At 50.8% G+C, this 16099-nt stretch overlaps 2 protein-coding genes and 3 non-coding genes across 5 annotated transcripts in view; all 5 read left to right on the top strand.

Annotated features, from left to right (window-relative positions):
* The window catches only part of LOC104692113 (CXADR like membrane protein), a 39924-nt gene extending 34058 nt beyond the window's left edge, over positions 1-5866 (top strand). The window contains exons 6-7 of the mRNA XM_010403882.4: positions 1096-1237; positions 2785-5866. Coding sequence (XP_010402184.4) covers positions 1096-1237; positions 2785-3079 — 437 coding nt within the window. The 3' untranslated portion in view covers positions 3080-5866. The remainder of the gene's footprint in view (positions 1-1095; positions 1238-2784) is intronic.
* Positions 5867-9318: 3452 nt separating this feature from the next.
* On the top strand, positions 9319-14525 carry HSPA8 (heat shock protein family A (Hsp70) member 8). The gene is made up of 9 exons (XM_039564768.1): positions 9319-9424; positions 10372-10581; positions 11016-11221; positions 11308-11460; positions 11554-12109; positions 12389-12591; positions 12879-13077; positions 13361-13593; positions 14035-14525. The coding sequence occupies exons 2-9, from the start codon at positions 10377-10379 to the stop codon at positions 14218-14220; spliced, it is 1941 nt and encodes a 646-aa protein (XP_039420702.1). The 5' UTR covers positions 9319-9424; positions 10372-10376; the 3' UTR covers positions 14221-14525.
* On the top strand, positions 12221-12317 carry LOC120411256. The gene has a single exon (XR_005603640.1). It is a non-coding gene; the product is annotated as a small nucleolar RNA SNORD14 (small nucleolar RNA).
* Positions 12707-12803, top strand: LOC120411257. The gene has a single exon (XR_005603641.1). It is a non-coding gene; the product is annotated as a small nucleolar RNA SNORD14 (small nucleolar RNA).
* On the top strand, positions 13671-13767 carry LOC120411255. Its single transcript, XR_005603639.1, has one exon. It is a non-coding gene; the product is annotated as a small nucleolar RNA SNORD14 (small nucleolar RNA).
* Positions 14526-16099: the final 1574 nt, after the last annotated feature.

Raw genomic sequence — 16099 nt, 5'->3', positions numbered from 1 at the left:
TGGATTTTCGCAGGATAAAAAGTAACTTTTGACATAGTTTGGTTTTAATCGGGATTTAGCCATTTGTGTCCTGAACAGCAGCAGTTAAGATCTCCTGATTAACCCACCAAGGGTGTGTCAGCTCTCGGCAGGGTGTCCTTTGCATCTGCATACCAGGAAAAGGGTGGAGTTTATCACCCAAACCCCAACAATAGAGTTGAGCAGCTTTCCCAGCTGGAACTGCTGTGATAAGACTCCTAACAAAGAAGTTTCGTCTTGGAGATTCCACAGCTTTGGAATTTTTCTGCCCAGCCGAGCCTGAAATAACTGGAATATGGAATAAGGAAAACCGGTTTGCCCCAGGCATGTGAAGTAAAAGCGCCCAGGCAGCTTTAACGCCAATTGAAGTGAACTGGTTTAAAACCTCACTTGGCTTTGCTAAACCCTCCGTAGGGACTGAGCCTTAAGGAAACAACTTTCAGCCAAGCCCAACCTAACCACTGTTAGCAGAAGAGGTTGTCATAAAGCATCAGCGAAGGGCCCACAATCCATGGGAAATGTTCTCTCATGATCTTGGCTGGTTTGGATGAAAAATGCCCCGCACAGGATGATCTTCCTTTCCTCCTTTGTCTACCTCAGCCAGGTCACTTTTCCCCCACATTTGAATAATTCGTTCTCAAGTGGGTTGTAATCGTTCAAAGGGAGTTGAAGGGGGGAAAAAAAAAAATCCTCATGGGGAAACATTTACAGATGAAACATTCTTCTGCCTCTGGGGCGCTGCCTGGTGCCGCGTGTCACACGTGGGCTGTCCTGCCTTTGTATTTTCTGTGGGTTTGTGCTCTTACAAGGGGATTTTGCCTCCTTACTTCATCACTGCCCCACAGCTGAAGGCACAGCACTTGTGGTTTCACCTTTCCAGAGGTGATTGCTTCACTCGCTGTCAGCTCAGCTTTAGCTGGAGAAAAAACTGGTTCAACTTCAGTGCGGAGACACGCCTAAAAAAATAAACTACGACGTTCTGTCCCGAGTTACACCCAGTGCTGGGAGGGGTAGCGTGGACTAGAACCTGAGCACACCAACAAGGGTTCACCAATACATTTGTTTTTTGGACAACAGATGCACAAAATATCGGCATGATCGCCGGGGCAGTGTGTGGAGTGGTGGTGGGGCTCTCCCTGCTTTTCCTGGTGGTGAGGCTGACGATAAGGAGGAAAGAAAAGAAGAGATATGAGGAAGAGGAGGCACCGAATGAAATCAGGTAACGCCTTTTATTTAATCCCACCTCCCCCACTCCCTTCTCACAGTTTCACACGTCTTTCCACCGCCGTTTTAAGTAACTGTAAGTAGCTTTAAGTGTCTTCAAAGGTTGTTCCAAAAAGCTTTTAAAGTCTTTCACCGACAAATTTCTTGATTGTGAGAATCCTTGTGATGAAGACTTTCCAGAAAATGATAGGAAAGTCCCCCTCCTCCCCCCGGGCGAATTAGCACAGACCTCAAACAACTGTTTTCTCTCACATTTGCAATTTCGGTATTTTGAAGTATTTGCATATTCTTTTATGGTGTTCAATTAAAGCTTAACCGTTGTGGTTCTGAGAGGGTTTGGGGGTGGTTTTCTTTCCTTCTTTCTTTTCTCTTTTTTTATTTTTCTTTCCTTTCTCCCCCCCTCTTCTTTCCTTCTTTCCCCTCTTCTTCCCTCTTTTCTTTCCCCCTTCTCTCCCCCTCTCGTTCCCTTCATTTCCCCCTTCTTCCCCCATTTTTTCTCCCTTCTTTTCCCTTTCTTTCTCCCCTCTTCCCACCTTCTTTCCCCCTTCCTTCCCCCTTCTTTCCTCCTCCTTTCTCCCTTCTCTCCCCCTTTTTTCCTTTCAACTGCAGCTTCTGTTGGACCCACCATGAAGCTGACAGCTTCTCTGAGCCTTCCTTGAGCCTTTTGAACAACTGTTCCCCTGGATTTAGCTCCGGGTGAGCAACACCCTGAGCCGAGTGCGGAGGGGAGCAGGAGCACTGGGAATGCTGACTCCTGTTCCTGGAGCTCATCTGTTCCCTGCCTGGGGCCTGGCCCCTGAACTCCCCTAAGCAGAGCTTGGGCTCCAGCCAACCCGGCCTAAACTCCTCAGGAAGGAAGGCGCTGGAAAGATTTATTTCCAGGAATGAGTTTGAGCTGCTGCCGCCCTCGAAGAAACAAAACCCTTGATCCATCTTTGTGTCTATTTGCTGCCTGGCCTCGTGTGACATCTCTGCGCCATCAGGCACCTCCGTAATCCCTGCAGCTGCTGATTGCTCCAGCACAAAGGCAGCCTCTGCTGATTTCTTCCCCTTTTCCCGTCTCCTTTGCTTTCTCATCTTGCCTTTTCAGTTTGAGCCTCACCCTCTTGTATCACCCTTTCATGCCTGCCTGTTACCTCCTCTCCCTCCTTCTCTCTCTCTTTCTGTCAGGACCCAGCTCTTGCGCTTCTTTCACTCCCCACAGGGGTGGTTTTAAGTGGAAGAACCGGTTCCAGGCAGTCTTGCCCAGGCCATTTGTCGTTCTGGCTGAGGATTACAGAGCAGACAGCTCTATCTGCGCTGCCTGCTCCGACACTTGGCGTTCACTGCACACGCACAGAGCTGTTTGTGAGCAACGTGTTTATTCCAAACCCATTTACCAACAGCTCTGCGGGGCAAAGGGGAGTTCAGCCCACAAAGTCACACAGCACAGAGTTCGGACAGTTTAAACGCAGGCTATACCCTGGTGGTTTGCAGAGGGGTTCAGTGAGTGTTCCCGTTCTCTCCGCGTGGTGTTTGAGCCCTGTGTGTGTTCCCTTGCAGGGAGGATGCAGAGGCACCCAAGGCCCACCTCGTCAAGCCCAGCTCCTCCTCCTCCGGCTCCAGGAGCTCCCGCTCGGGTTCCTCGTCCACCAGGTCCACAGCCAACAGTGCCTCCCGCAGCCAGCGGACTTTGTCCACCGAAGCCACTCCCCACCTCACCCCTCCCCAGTACAGCCAGCGGCAGCTGGACAGGAAAGAGACGGAGCCAAAGAAAGTCGACTACAACAACCTGGTGAAGATGGGAGTGACGCCGGTGATGGTGCCTGCCCAGAGCCGGGCGTTCCAGACCGTGTGACTGCCCAGCGAGTGTCCCCTGTCCAGAACAAACACCTCACACACACCACCAGCCACGTAGCGATCGTTAGGGTAGCTAGTTCTCTTCCTGGTCAGCTTAATCTTAATCACTTGGGATTATTCACACCACGAGAAGCCCTCCCACTCAGTTCTTTCTGAACGTCTTGCAGCACACTGAGGTTCTGATACGGAATTTTCTTTTACTGAAGAAAGATAAGTTGGAGGGAAAAGGGAGCTTCTTTTTAAATTATCTTTTTTTTTTTCCTCTCTTGAAAATGGAACACTGAGCATCTAAAAACTACGACAGCAAAGCGCTGTACGAGTGAAAAGAAGCCAAACCTCAGGATTTTTTAAAAGGGATCAACAGAGGCTTAAAGATGCGTAATATTCCAGCGAGGTTTTGTGAGGAGGGAGAAGTCTCTTGGACTGGTTTTGGAGAAGTTTCTCAAAGATGTATTGTCTTAAGTGAAGATTTTGAGGCTGAGGGTTTCCAGCCTCAAAGGGAACTGACAGGTGCTTCACATTTTCTGCATTCAGTGAAGTACTGGAGGCTGTAACTAAAGTGGAAATGAAAGGATCACTCCCAAAGAACAAGAGATGCAGTATTAAGGTGTCTGAACTAAACTCTGTACTAAAAAGAAAGGACCTTTTCTGTCAAGAAAACAGAGGTGCTTTAATTGCCAGAATAAACTTAACGATGCACCCAGAGATAGGCCCAGGAGCCTGACTCTGCTTTCGTGGGCAGCACTGCAGAGCCACGGGAGCCCCACTGGAGGGGTGCCCATGGCTAATGAGCCTTAGAGAGAGGAGAACTGGGCACTGAATCCAGCAGGGAGGCAGGGCCCCGAATGGGAAGGGCCACCAATGTACCAAAAAGCCTGGATGGAGCATTTGGAAGAGCTCTCAGCTATTGCCAGGTGGAGAATTGGCCACGTTTGGGGGGAGCTGTGCTGGAGAAGCCTTATGGAAAGTTCTTCCCGAGACTGAAGGAACAGCACTGCTGAGCTGACCCCCAGGGAAGGCTTGAAGGATTCCCTGACAGAGGAAAACACACCTGGGACAGGTAAACAAGCACAAAACGCTGCTTCCATTAGGAAACCTTTGTGTGCGTTGTCCCACTCCTACACCAAATGCTGGGCCACGTGCTAGAGCTGAGGCTGAAACCTTTAGCAAGACTCTTTAAAAATTGCAGGAATTGTAAAAAATATTTTTTGTGAGCAACCAGGATAAGCATTTCCAAGGAATATGAAGTTAGGAAAGGATGGGAGGTAGGGACAGATGCAGAGTTCTGTCACTGATATTTTCCTCTGAAGGACTTGGCTCTGACCACTGCTACACACAAGACACTGAGCTCGTAGGTTCTAGAGTCCTGTATTCCTAGACTGGTGATTTTCTATTTAAAAAAGAGGGTGTTTTGGGGTTTTTTCCCCATTTGAGGGAGGGAAGGGGTTTCTCCAATTTGTGGAAAGAGCCTACAGAAGATGGATGAGCACAGAAGAACCACAGATGTCTAATTCTTTCACTCTTGGACTGTCATTAATCTCCCTTTCTGACTGAGACCCAGAATTCTAATTTCTTTACTTGAGATCTTTAACAACCAGATGAAAGCCAAGCCCTGCTTGGGCTACTTCCACATGGGAGATAGTTTTCAAACTTGCCCTACACCATGTGAGAACTTCTCTTCCTAGGAGCAGCCACCCATTTCCACCAGATGTACCAAAATTCCATTGCTTTCTCTACCCCAGATTTAACCCTTGGCAGGACAAATTCCTGATGCCATGCAAGGAAAACAATCCCAAGTCAGTTTTAAATACAGAAGACCTGCTATGAGGTATTTGACAAGCTGCTCCTCCCATGACAGCTCCTGGTGGTGGATTCTCTGTCATCTCACCCTGGATGCTCCGGGAACACACCCCTGGATCAGCTTTGTTTGAAGCAGCAGCTCTGTGTGTCTGTGATTCCCCTGCAGTTGCTCTTTTCCTGAGCCCTGAAGGCTCAGGCTCTCCAAAGCACTCCCAAACCACTCCAGAGCTGGGAAAATCCCAAGAGCAGGAATAGGATGGCTAAAGCAGCTTGTGGGTTCTTCTGTGGGTGCTCATTGTGCTTAACATTCCCTGTGCTGCACCTGAGGATCCTCACTCCTGCACAGAGACCCAGGAGTGCTTTTCCCGTGCATCCCTGAGCATCCAGGAGCTCCTCACCACAAACTGAGGGTGACAATTCCAACAGCTGAGGCTCTGGGGTAGTTTTGAGTCACAGCCCAGACTGGTAATTAGCTGAGAGAGGCTCTGCAGCCTGGAGGGAGGAGAATTTGCCCTGGCGGGCTTTCCTGGAGCGTTTGGGAATGGGCTGCAGGACACAGCAGCCCTGTCCTGCAGCAGAGAAGCCACTCCTTGTGCCGTGAGCTGTCTGATGGCATGGGCTGAGAGGTTTGGGAGCCTTGGGGAAGGTCAGTCAGAGGTGCAGTGGCTGAAACCTGGTCTGGGGGATCAATCCTGGCTGCTCCAAGCCCTGTCCAGGTATCAGCTTGGAATTTCCAAGCCCTGTCCAGGTATCTGCTTCCAGCCCACACATCAGGGATTCACAGGGAAGGGGAAATTTCATCATCCAAAGGGAACAGGAGAAAGGGATCACTCCAAAGGTATTCTATTTTCCAAGTTCCAGATGACCAGGAGCTGCACAAGGGAAGCAAATAAGCCAAACCCTGTTTTGTAAAATAGTGTATTAAAGCTTTTACTGTCATATACCAGCTATTACTTGTGTGATTAAATGCCTACCATGTTATGTAGCTTTTTGTTTCTCAGCAGCTAAACTAAGCTTCCATCTCTGCTACCTGCTATGATTGGTGTACTTGTACTGTGTCTGAACAACTCAGAGGAAAGCAAATATTTATTATTGATTCCTTTGAATCAATGATTTCATAACTTTTTTTTTTTTTTGTTGGTTGGTTGTTTTATAAATAAAGGTGCTGCAGCTGAAGTGCTGCAGCTCAACTCAACTTGTACCATTTTCTGGGATGTGTTTCATGCTGTCAAGCTGAATCCAAAGGGGGAAAAAAAGGATGAAGTTAAAAATACCATTTTGAAGCTAAGGAGGCCTGTGTGCATATTTGCATGGGAAGCGTGGGGAAGCTGGGCTTTTTCCTGGGTACTTTTCAGTCTAAATTAGGTGACATTTCACAAAAGATGCAAAACCCTGCGTGCATGGAAGTAAACGTTTTGTTTTCCATGTGGCCATTTCACCTGGGATATTTTGGCTGAGGATGCAGGTGCTGGAAGCCAGGGCGGTAAATAAATAATGCCAGCACAACAACAACTGGTGGCTTCATCCTCGCCCTGCTGTAACCTTATTGCTGAACCAGCCCACGTGTTTGGCTTTCCTCATGAGCTCTGAGGTGAGGAGGAAACCTTGAGCTGTGTTCAGACAGTTCAGATCTCCTCTGCAGATAAACCTTTGGAGCCAGCTCACAGGAGTCTCCAGCCAGGAGCTGTGGGTGGGATTTAGGGTAGCTAAAGGTGCTGGTGCTTGGTTTCTCTCAGCCTTCTTTCCCCCCAGGGTGTTTTGCAGAGATCTCCAGACATCAGCAATCCTCCTTACTGAAATCTGGGAGTAAAAATTGCAACATAATTAGGCAGTATTTAAAACAAAGCGTGGTGACAACACAGTGGTCTCACAGGTGTGTCCTGTCTGTCCCTAATTCCAGAGCAAACGCTGTTCCTGCTCCCGCTGGAGTTGATGGCATTAAAAACCCTGATCAGGTGATGCACATTTTGAGAGCAGTTGTGCAGTTGCAGACTTTTGTACGGGATCAGGAATTTGGGGTTATTTTTAACCGGGAGCAGTTTGTCCTGACACACTGAGGGGGGGGGGGGAACCCCTCCGTGGGAAAGGGAAGGGATGGCCTTGGAAATGTGTGATTTTCAAACTTCAGCAGATGCAAGTGTTGTATAAATAAGCGCTGCTGCTGTGAGCAGGAGGAACGCCTTTGATAATCTCTCTTCTCCTCCCAATTCTGTTTTAAACACTTAAAGGAGAAGCAGTGCTGGATCCTTCATATACTAAATTCACTCCCAAAAATAACGTTTCAATCCACAATTTGAAAAAACCCTCCACACTAAAACCCGTCCAGCCTGCCAAGCCTTAATTTTTGTGATATACAGTAAATGAGCTCCTTTTGTCCAGTTTAACAGCCTCTAATTTCGGATGTAATGAGTCATTTGCAAACTGCCCTCCTCCCTGCACTGACTCACTGCAGTTTCAGGCTGCTTCCCCTTGCTCTCAGCCTGCTCTGCAAAGTGTGCTTGCACATCTAAATGTCACTGTGGCATCCCAAGGTGCAGGTAGTGCTGTTCTTAGGCCCTCCTCAAAATTCTGCCCATGGTTTTAAAAAAAAACAACCCCAAAAACCACCCCAAAGGCAATCCCCCGGCGAACAGCACGGCTCCCATGGTGGGTTCAGTGTGAGTTACACTGAGGAGCATCTCTGGAGTAAGCTGGGAGCAGAATACCACAGCAGCCTGTACCCTGGACAGGGTGGAGTGTGCTTTGTAGCATGGTTTGTATGGAGTGCCCTCATCTTGAGAGGCACAGTTGGTGCTCCACGACACAGAGCCCCTTCCCCCGTCCTGGCTTTAACCTTCTGCACCCAGATTCCAGCTCCAAAACACCACCCTAAAGTCCCTGCTCAGGTTCTGTGGCAGAGCAAGAACAGGAGCCACAAACTGGCTCGACACCAGTGGCTTCCCGTGGGTCCAGCACATCTGCCACTGGTGGTGTGGGACTGGTTTCGTGGTCTGGCAGCGGGTCACCAGCCAGGCTGGGGGACTGCGTCACGTCCCCTCTTTGAGGTGACCCAAAACTGCCATGAAAAGCAACGTTGACACCCTTGTCTCAGGATGTGGCTTGCACACAGCAAGTTATCACAGCCAAACATAAGGAAGAGGCTGGGGGATCTCTTCCTGTGTCCCTGTAGTGGACTTTTAAGCATCAGCAGGAGCTTTTTTGTCCAAAGCCAACCTCGGAGCACCCGAAATGCCTTTTTGTGCAGTTTTTACCCCTTTAAATGTAAGTTCCTTTGCCTGTTTTCCCACTGTGCCGTGTCCCAGAGCCTGGCTAGGACTCGGTGCTTGTGTTCCCTGCTCCAAATGAAACTCCCCGGCTTTTCCACTCGGCCTTTATTCCGTGCAAACACTGGATGCACTGGATGCAGGTCACAGCCCTGAGTGTGACCTCAGGCGATTCCCGACCTCTGCCCAGCTCCCCCCATCCCCAGGGACACAAAGCACCCGCGGTTTTCCACCATTCTCCTTTCTATGGAAATAAATCCATGCTGGCAGCTGGATTATCCATGCAGCGAGCAGCACCAGCACGCCAAGGAGCAACACCGCGTCCTTGGCTTGGCTTGGAGCTGAGGATGGATGGGAACATTTAGGATGGATGGGAACATTTAGGATGGATTATAAAGCATGGAGCTGCTCAGATGGGCTTTGCTCTGTGGAAGAAATATTGCCACTGTCCAAAACACCACAAACACGGCTTCCTGCGAGAGAAACAGGGCGCGGGGGCAAACCGGGGAATGTTCCTTTGCCTTGCAGAAGGGAACATGGAAGATGCCGACTATTGTACTCGGGAGATTTACTGAGCACACGCTGCGGGGAGCACAAGGGAAACGCCAGGCAATGGCTGCGAGCATGAGGACGGGGAATGCCGCCACTCCTGAGGGGAAGGAGGGATCTCGGCGGGCACAGAGGGGCTGGGGAAGCACGGGGGGATCCCCGGCCGCGCTGCCCAGGGCCACCCCTCATGGCTCCGCCATCTTGCGCTCGCCTTCCCCGCCGCTCGCCTTCCCCGCCGCCCTCTATGCAAATCACCCGCCATTCCCGCGCGCCGATTGGCCCCTCCCGCCCCATTGCGAAATATGCAAACGAGCCCTCGGCGCGCCGCGCAGCGATTGGCTGCCGCGCCCGCCCGAACCCCGAACCCCGCCCATCAGCCGTGTCGTCACCGGAGCCGTGGCCTCTGATTGGCCGAGACTCGCGGAAAGCCGCGCCCGCCGCGGGGTTCGGGGGGGCGCGGGGAAAGCGCATGAAGGTTCGAGAACGCGGGGCCGGCCGGCGCTCAACGCCCCCTTCCGGCGCGCGTCACGCACGGCGCGGGCCAATCACTGCCGGGCGAGGGGGCGGGAGCAGCGCGCTGATTGGTCAGAGCTGTGAGAGGGAGGCGTGGCCTTCTGGAAGGTTCTGGGTGGGTATAAAAGGGCGGCGCGGCGGGCGCGGGGCATTGATCGAGCCGGAGCCGGGTTGGCGTCCTGTACTGTGGGGGAACGAGAGACCGGGCCGGACTGCGGGTAACGGGGCTGGGGGAGGGCACGGGGAGGGTGTGCGGGAGTGCAGCTACCTTGGAATGGCGTAGGGAGGGTGCCGGAGGAAGCTCTGGGGCGGCTTGGGAAAGGCGGGGGGCACTCCTGGGTGGTTTTGTGTCCTCAGGGATCGTCCCGCTGCGGGGATAGGGAGGGAATGTTAAATACAGAGCCGTTTTTCGCTGCTGCGGTAGTTTTTTTTAATCCCGGCTTTTGCGCGTTTGTCTCCTAAATCTGATCTGCTGCGGGAGGTGGGGCGGAGCGGAGACTCGGTTCTTTTCCCCTGCCCCCCTTAGTCTCTGCTGGAACGGGGGAGGGGAAAAGAGGGGAGGGCTCGAGGAGACGCAGCGTCCATCTCGCCTCCCTGGTGGGCGGCCCGGGGCGGTGCCGGAGCATAGCGGGGGCTGCAGTGCCCGGCCGTGCGGAGGGAGGAAGCCGCGCGGGTGGAGAACGGCCGCGTGTGGGATGTGGGGAGGGGGGGGTGGCTCGGAAGGGGGGGCTCGGTGTCGCACGGGGCTGGGGCTGTGCCAGCACACGCGGCCCGCTCGGCGGGGACTCCATTTCCCGGCAGCCCCCGGACACGCCCCGCAACCCCGGTCACGTTGCGCGGGAGGCGCGGTGCACGCTGGGACTTGGAGTCCCGCGCAACGCGGTGTGCGGGGGGGACGCCAAGCGGCCGAAGCGGAGAATGCATCCGGTGTGCGCTGCTGGGGCCACGTGGGATAACGGGGCCGGAATTCCCGGAGCGGTTTTGGCAGAAAAGGGATCCAGTTAACAGCCCCTTGCAATGGGACACTTTCCACTAGACCGGGTTGCTCCTAGCTCTATTTAGCCTGCTCTTGAACATTTAAAGCCTGGGTTAGCTACGATTTCTCTATGCAAGCTGTATCAGTTTCACTTTTAACTAAATTGTTCTTTTTAATTTTTTTTTTCAGACAAGATGTCGAAGGGACCAGCTGTCGGGATTGATCTTGGCACCACCTATTCCTGTGTTGGTGTGTTCCAGCATGGGAAGGTGGAGATCATTGCCAATGACCAGGGCAACCGCACCACGCCGAGCTATGTGGCCTTCACAGACACAGAGAGGCTCATTGGTGATGCTGCCAAGAATCAGGTGGCCATGAACCCAACCAACACAGTCTTTGGTAAGCCTGCAGCATTGACACACTTGCTAGTGATTAAAGAAATTTTTCTTGGTTGGGAGAATTATTAACAGCAAGGTTTAAGCTTTCTCGTGGAAATGAAAACATCCTAATTATTTCTAGCCTGACTGCAACTGCGCTATTGGAAGTTAAGATTTATTAGCCCTGTAGCACGTTTTTCTGGGCAGTCAGTCTTGAATAGCCTTAATATGAGGTGTCTCAAGCTGGTTTGTGGCTCAGCATTTGCAGTATTTTAGAGTGAGAGCCTGAGTTTCTGCATATCAAAGAGGTGAAACTTGGTGTCTCCTCCTGAGTCTTAACAAGGCAGTAATAATTCCAGGTTAAGGATGGTGGTTCAGGGTTTTTTGCTTTCATAGTAAGAATTCCATGTTTTTAATTGTGAATAAACACTGACATGGTCAAATCATCTTTTCCAGATGCAAAACGGTTGATTGGGCGCAGATTCGATGACTCTGTGGTGCAATCTGACATGAAGCACTGGCCCTTCACTGTGGTGAACGATGCTGGCAGACCTAAGGTCCAGGTTGAGTACAAAGGCGAGACAAAGAGTTTCTACCCAGAAGAAATCTCTTCCATGGTTTTAACGAAAATGAAGGAAATTGCAGAAGCATATCTTGGAAAGGTGAGACTAGGACTAGAGTGAAATGTGATCAGTAATTTTCTCTGAGCATTTAGCACCCATAAGTGATCTGTTTGTTCTGTTTGCAGACTGTTACCAATGCAGTAGTGACTGTCCCAGCCTATTTCAACGACTCCCAGCGCCAGGCTACAAAAGATGCTGGAACCATTGCAGGGCTCAATGTCCTGCGAATCATCAACGAGCCCACAGCAGCTGCCATTGCCTATGGGCTGGACAAGAAGGTACGGAGGGATCACTGTGTTTGGCCAGTGAGTAAACTGTTAAAAGTAGTAGTAGAAGGTGAGTTGAGTAATGAAAATTGATGTTTTTTTCAGGTTGGTGCTGAAAGGAATGTCCTCATCTTCGACCTGGGTGGCGGCACCTTTGATGTGTCCATCCTGACCATCGAAGACGGCATCTTCGAGGTGAAATCCACAGCAGGGGACACCCACCTGGGTGGGGAGGACTTCGACAACCGCATGGTGAACCACTTCATCGCCGAGTTCAAGCGCAAGCACAAGAAGGACATCAGCGAGAACAAGCGTGCCGTGCGCCGCCTGCGCACCGCCTGCGAGCGCGCCAAGCGCACCCTGTCCTCCTCCACCCAGGCCAGCATCGAGATCGACTCCCTCTACGAGGGCATCGACTTCTACACCTCCATCACCAGGGCTCGCTTCGAGGAGCTCAACGCCGACCTGTTCCGTGGCACCCTGGACCCCGTGGAGAAGGCGCTGAGGGACGCCAAGCTGGACAAGTCGCAGATCCACGACATCGTGCTGGTGGGTGGCTCCACACGCATCCCAAAGATCCAGAAATTGCTGCAGGACTTCTTCAACGGCAAAGAGCTCAACAAGAGCATCAATCCTGATGAGGCTGTGGCTTATGGGGCAGGTAATTAATTACTCACGCTTTGCAGCTCGTAGTGGTGCGAACTGGTGTAGGGCCTGGGTTTTCCTCCTGAATCACTAAAGCTTTCCAAAGCTGTAGGAATTTCCCTTGGACTTGCAATGATGAATCAGATTCCAAAGCCATTCGTAGTTTCCACCAGAAGTCGAAAGACTTGTGATGGTCCAAGTACCTTCCTTGGATGTCTGAGCGAGCCATGTGCATCCTGACAGTTTGTAGAGTGTTTGCTCTGCAGGGTTTTTAATGCTCTGTCTCTCCCCGCAGCTGTGCAGGCTGCTATCCTGTCTGGAGACAAGTCTGAGAACGTGCAGGACCTGCTGCTGCTCGATGTCACTCCCCTGTCCCTGGGTATTGAGACAGCTGGAGGGGTCATGACAGTCCTGATCAAGCGCAACACCACCATCCCCACCAAGCAGACCCAGACCTTCACAACTTATTCTGACAACCAGCCTGGGGTGCTGATCCAGGTAAGCAGAGAGCTCTGGGGCAATAACAAGACACTGTCCATGCTTTTACTGGTTGGTGCTTAAAGGAACTGTTAGGCCAAAGGTGTTTAAATTCTTGTAACTTGTGAGTTTCTGGTTGCTGTGATGAAAGTGATTCCAAAGCCATTCGTAGTTTCCACCAGAAGTCGAAAGACTGCTGTTGGTCCAAGTACCTTCCTTGGATGTCTGAGCGACCACATCCCTTCAGGGTAATAAATAAATAAGTCATTATGGCATTAGTGATGTAACTTGATGGTTTCTCTCCATAGGTGTATGAAGGAGAACGTGCTATGACTAAGGACAACAACTTGCTGGGCAAGTTTGAGCTGACTGGCATTCCCCCTGCTCCCAGAGGGGTCCCCCAGATCGAAGTCACCTTCGATATCGATGCCAATGGCATCCTGAACGTGTCTGCTGTGGATAAGAGCACTGGCAAGGAGAACAAGATCACCATCACAAATGACAAGGGTAAGGATCTGCTGTCCTGAGGGTGGGACACTGGATAGGGCTTAAAAATGGCCTCGTCAAGCTGTGCCTTCTGTTGTAATCTGAATTTGGCTGTCATTGGCATTTTCACATGGATTTATGTCTGTGGGCGTTCATTTTTAGTGCAGCAATTAATGAATTCCTAGGAAGGCACATTCTGGGCCTCCTCTGTCCCCCCCCCAAAGCCTGAAGTGTAATTTTGGGGGATTTGTGATCCTTCCCTATAAAGGACTGAGTCCAAACTCAAGACTTCTGTTCTCTGTAGGCCGACTGAGCAAGGAGGACATTGAGAGGATGGTGCAGGAGGCAGAGAAGTACAAGGCAGAGGATGAGAAGCAGCGGGATAAAGTGTCCTCCAAGAACTCCCTGGAGTCCTATGCTTTCAACATGAAAGCCACTGTGGAAGATGAGAAGCTCCAGGGCAAGATCTCTGATGAGGACAAGCAGAAGATCCTGGACAAATGCAATGAGATCATCAACTGGCTGGACAAGAACCAGGTATGTTGGATTCCATGTTCAGTTCCCAGTTTCTGGCTGAGCTACAAGGAAAGGTCAGGATGGAGGAGAAGCCCTGGTTGCTGTGATGAAAGAGATTCCAAAGCCATTCGTAGTTTCCACCAGAAGTCGAAAGACTGCTGTTGGTCCAAGTACCTTCCTTGGATGTCTGAGCGACCACAGCTTGGGAGCACAAATAGTTTCCAATCCCTCCTTCTCCTGGCTGGTTTTCTTCCAGGAATGTGTTAGAGAAGATCCTGTTGCTCCAGGAGCAGTGGGAGATGCTAAACCAAGCAGAAATGATCTTTGTCTAATACAAGTCTGGCTTGGTGGGGCTAAACCAGCCCAGATCTTGGAACGTGTGATCCAGGGTAGTGCTGGTTCTCTGCTGGGCTGTGTCCACCAGGGCCAGCAGCAGCACCTGAGCTCTTTGTTCTCTTGCAGACGGCCGAGAAGGAGGAGTTTGAGCACCAGCAGAAGGAGCTGGAGAAGGTTTGCAACCCCATCATCACCAAGCTGTACCAGAGTGCAGGAGGGATGCCCGGTGGGATGCCTGGAGGATTCCCTGGGGGTGGAGCTCCTCCATCTGGGGGAGCCTCCTCTGGCCCAACCATCGAGGAGGTGGACTAAGGACACTGGGAAATGCATTCCACTAGCAGTTAGTGTTGGAGGAGACCCCTGGGGGTTGGAGTGAAGGACCCAAACCTGTAGGCACATCTGGGTTTATCTTGCCAGATTAAGAACTCCATAACTGAGCTGCTGTAAAGAGAAAAAAAAAAAAAAAAGGAATTAAAATGAAACAAAACATTTTCTGGGCATTTTAAATACTTGAAAATGTGCACAGGTGGGAGATGATACCATTGCACTTTAAGTACTGTAAATGAGTGGAAATGCAATTCATGTCCTAAAGAATAAAAACTATTTAATGGGCATCACACTGTCTCTGCCTTCACTTGTTTGTGGAAATAAAGGGAAAACAACCTAAATCCAGGTAACTGCTGCTTCTCTGAGCTTGACCCAGGTGGGCACTGCAGTGGGAAAAGAGGTTTGGAACCAGGTGCTGCTTGAGCTTTTAGGCTCTGGATGGATTTTGGGAGAACTCTGAACTGGTTGTTCCTGACCTGTGGCAGGAAATCCTGGAGTTACTAGGTTGGAAAAGACCTTTGATATCAAGTCCAGCTTAAATCTTCCAGGTGTAAAATCCTGGATAATTACTTGGTCTTGAGGGAATTTTTAGCTGAAGTATCTGACCTTGCAGGAAAGGTCCGTGGTGACTGGATTTGGAGAATTTGCTGGCTGGGGAGGTGGCTCTGGGTGGCCTTTCCAGCAGTCATTGGTGATGACACAGAGCATTTTCTGAATCCACTGCTATCGAAGTCTGTATTTCTGTAGTTGTATTGCAGCTACAGTCTGTCAAAGTTCCTAGAGCAGTGCCAGGTGGAAGGAGCTTGGGACAGATGCTCCAGGAAATGTTTCATGTTCAAGACGCTACCAAATGTTTCCCCTTGAGCCATTCCCATGAATCCTTCCCCAGGATCCCAGCAGAAATCCTCCCCTCCATAAGGGCAAACCCTGATCCCTCAATTTCCAAGTGCCTTCCTCTTTACAGCTGTGTGTGGTACCTGAGCCCTGTGCGTTGACATAAAGCAAATTATTGGGTAAAATGAAAGCTAAAAGCAATCATGGAATTCTTCCTGCGCTTCCCATCACCAAAATTCCTGTCTCCCTTCTCCTTCCTCAGCTCCGTATGCTGACCAGGACCCTCCACCATGGTCTGGGCTGTCCCTGGGCTGAGTTGGGGTCAAAAACATCCCTGAGTCCTCATCCCTGTCCTATCCCAAACCCTGAACACCCCTGGACAAACCTCTGTGCAGAAATTCACCTGTCCCAGTGCAAACCAGCTGCCCTGGGCTTAGGCCAGCCTGGCAGGGCTGTCCCTCAGTGTCCCCATGCTGCCTGTGCATTGCCAGCTATTGGAATTCCCTAACAATTGGGGAATCACCAAAACATTCATTAATCCCACAAAACGGAGGGAAAGTAGCAGGGTTTAAATGTGCTTTGGTTTGGGGACCCTGCTGGCACTGCTGGTGCTGGGCCACCAGATAGCAGCACCTGACCAGGGAATGGCAGAGAGGCCCCATTTTTGGTTGCAAAAGAAAAGGAGAAGAAGCTTTTGCAGTTTCTTGAAGAAAAACAGTTTATGGGGTAGAACAGTTTGTGTTTGGTGAGTAAACCCGGGTCTATAAATAATCTGCAGTGGCCTTGAGCACAATTAACCAAGCTGTGCTCCTTTTTCCTACCTTGGAGAAGAGGCAACTCCTTAACCCCCAGCAAGTGCAGAGGTGCTGTTAACTCTTCCAGACAGTCCTTAAAAACTGATTGAGACTTTAAAAAAAAGGAATAAAAACCCCTCAGGGATGGTGAGAACTGGGTGTAAGGAAAGGCACAGATGGGAGCTGTGGTTGGACATTTTCATTTTAGGAGGGATTTAAAGGCAAAAGGCAGCTGA

The sequence above is a fragment of the Corvus cornix genome, chromosome 24 (genome assembly GCF_000738735.6).
Source record: "Corvus cornix cornix isolate S_Up_H32 chromosome 24, ASM73873v5, whole genome shotgun sequence".
Lineage (NCBI taxonomy): Eukaryota > Metazoa > Chordata > Aves > Passeriformes > Corvidae > Corvus > Corvus cornix.
This window is presented reverse-complemented; position numbering and strand designations above follow the sequence as displayed.

What these genes read in the sequence shown, in the direction of transcription:
- HSPA8 (XM_039564768.1), top strand. Translation starts at nt 10,377, where the DNA reads ATGTCGAAGGGACCAGCTGTCGGGATTGATCTTGGCACCACCTATTCC. An exon ending in CAGAAGCATATCTTGGAAAG is followed by an intron (nt 11,222 to 11,307) that starts GTGAGACTAGGA and finishes TTCTGTTTGCAG; the next exon opens with ACTGTTACCAATGCAGTAGT. An exon ending in AGCCTGGGGTGCTGATCCAG is followed by an intron (nt 12,592 to 12,878) that starts GTAAGCAGAGAG and finishes TTCTCTCCATAG; the next exon opens with GTGTATGAAGGAGAACGTGC.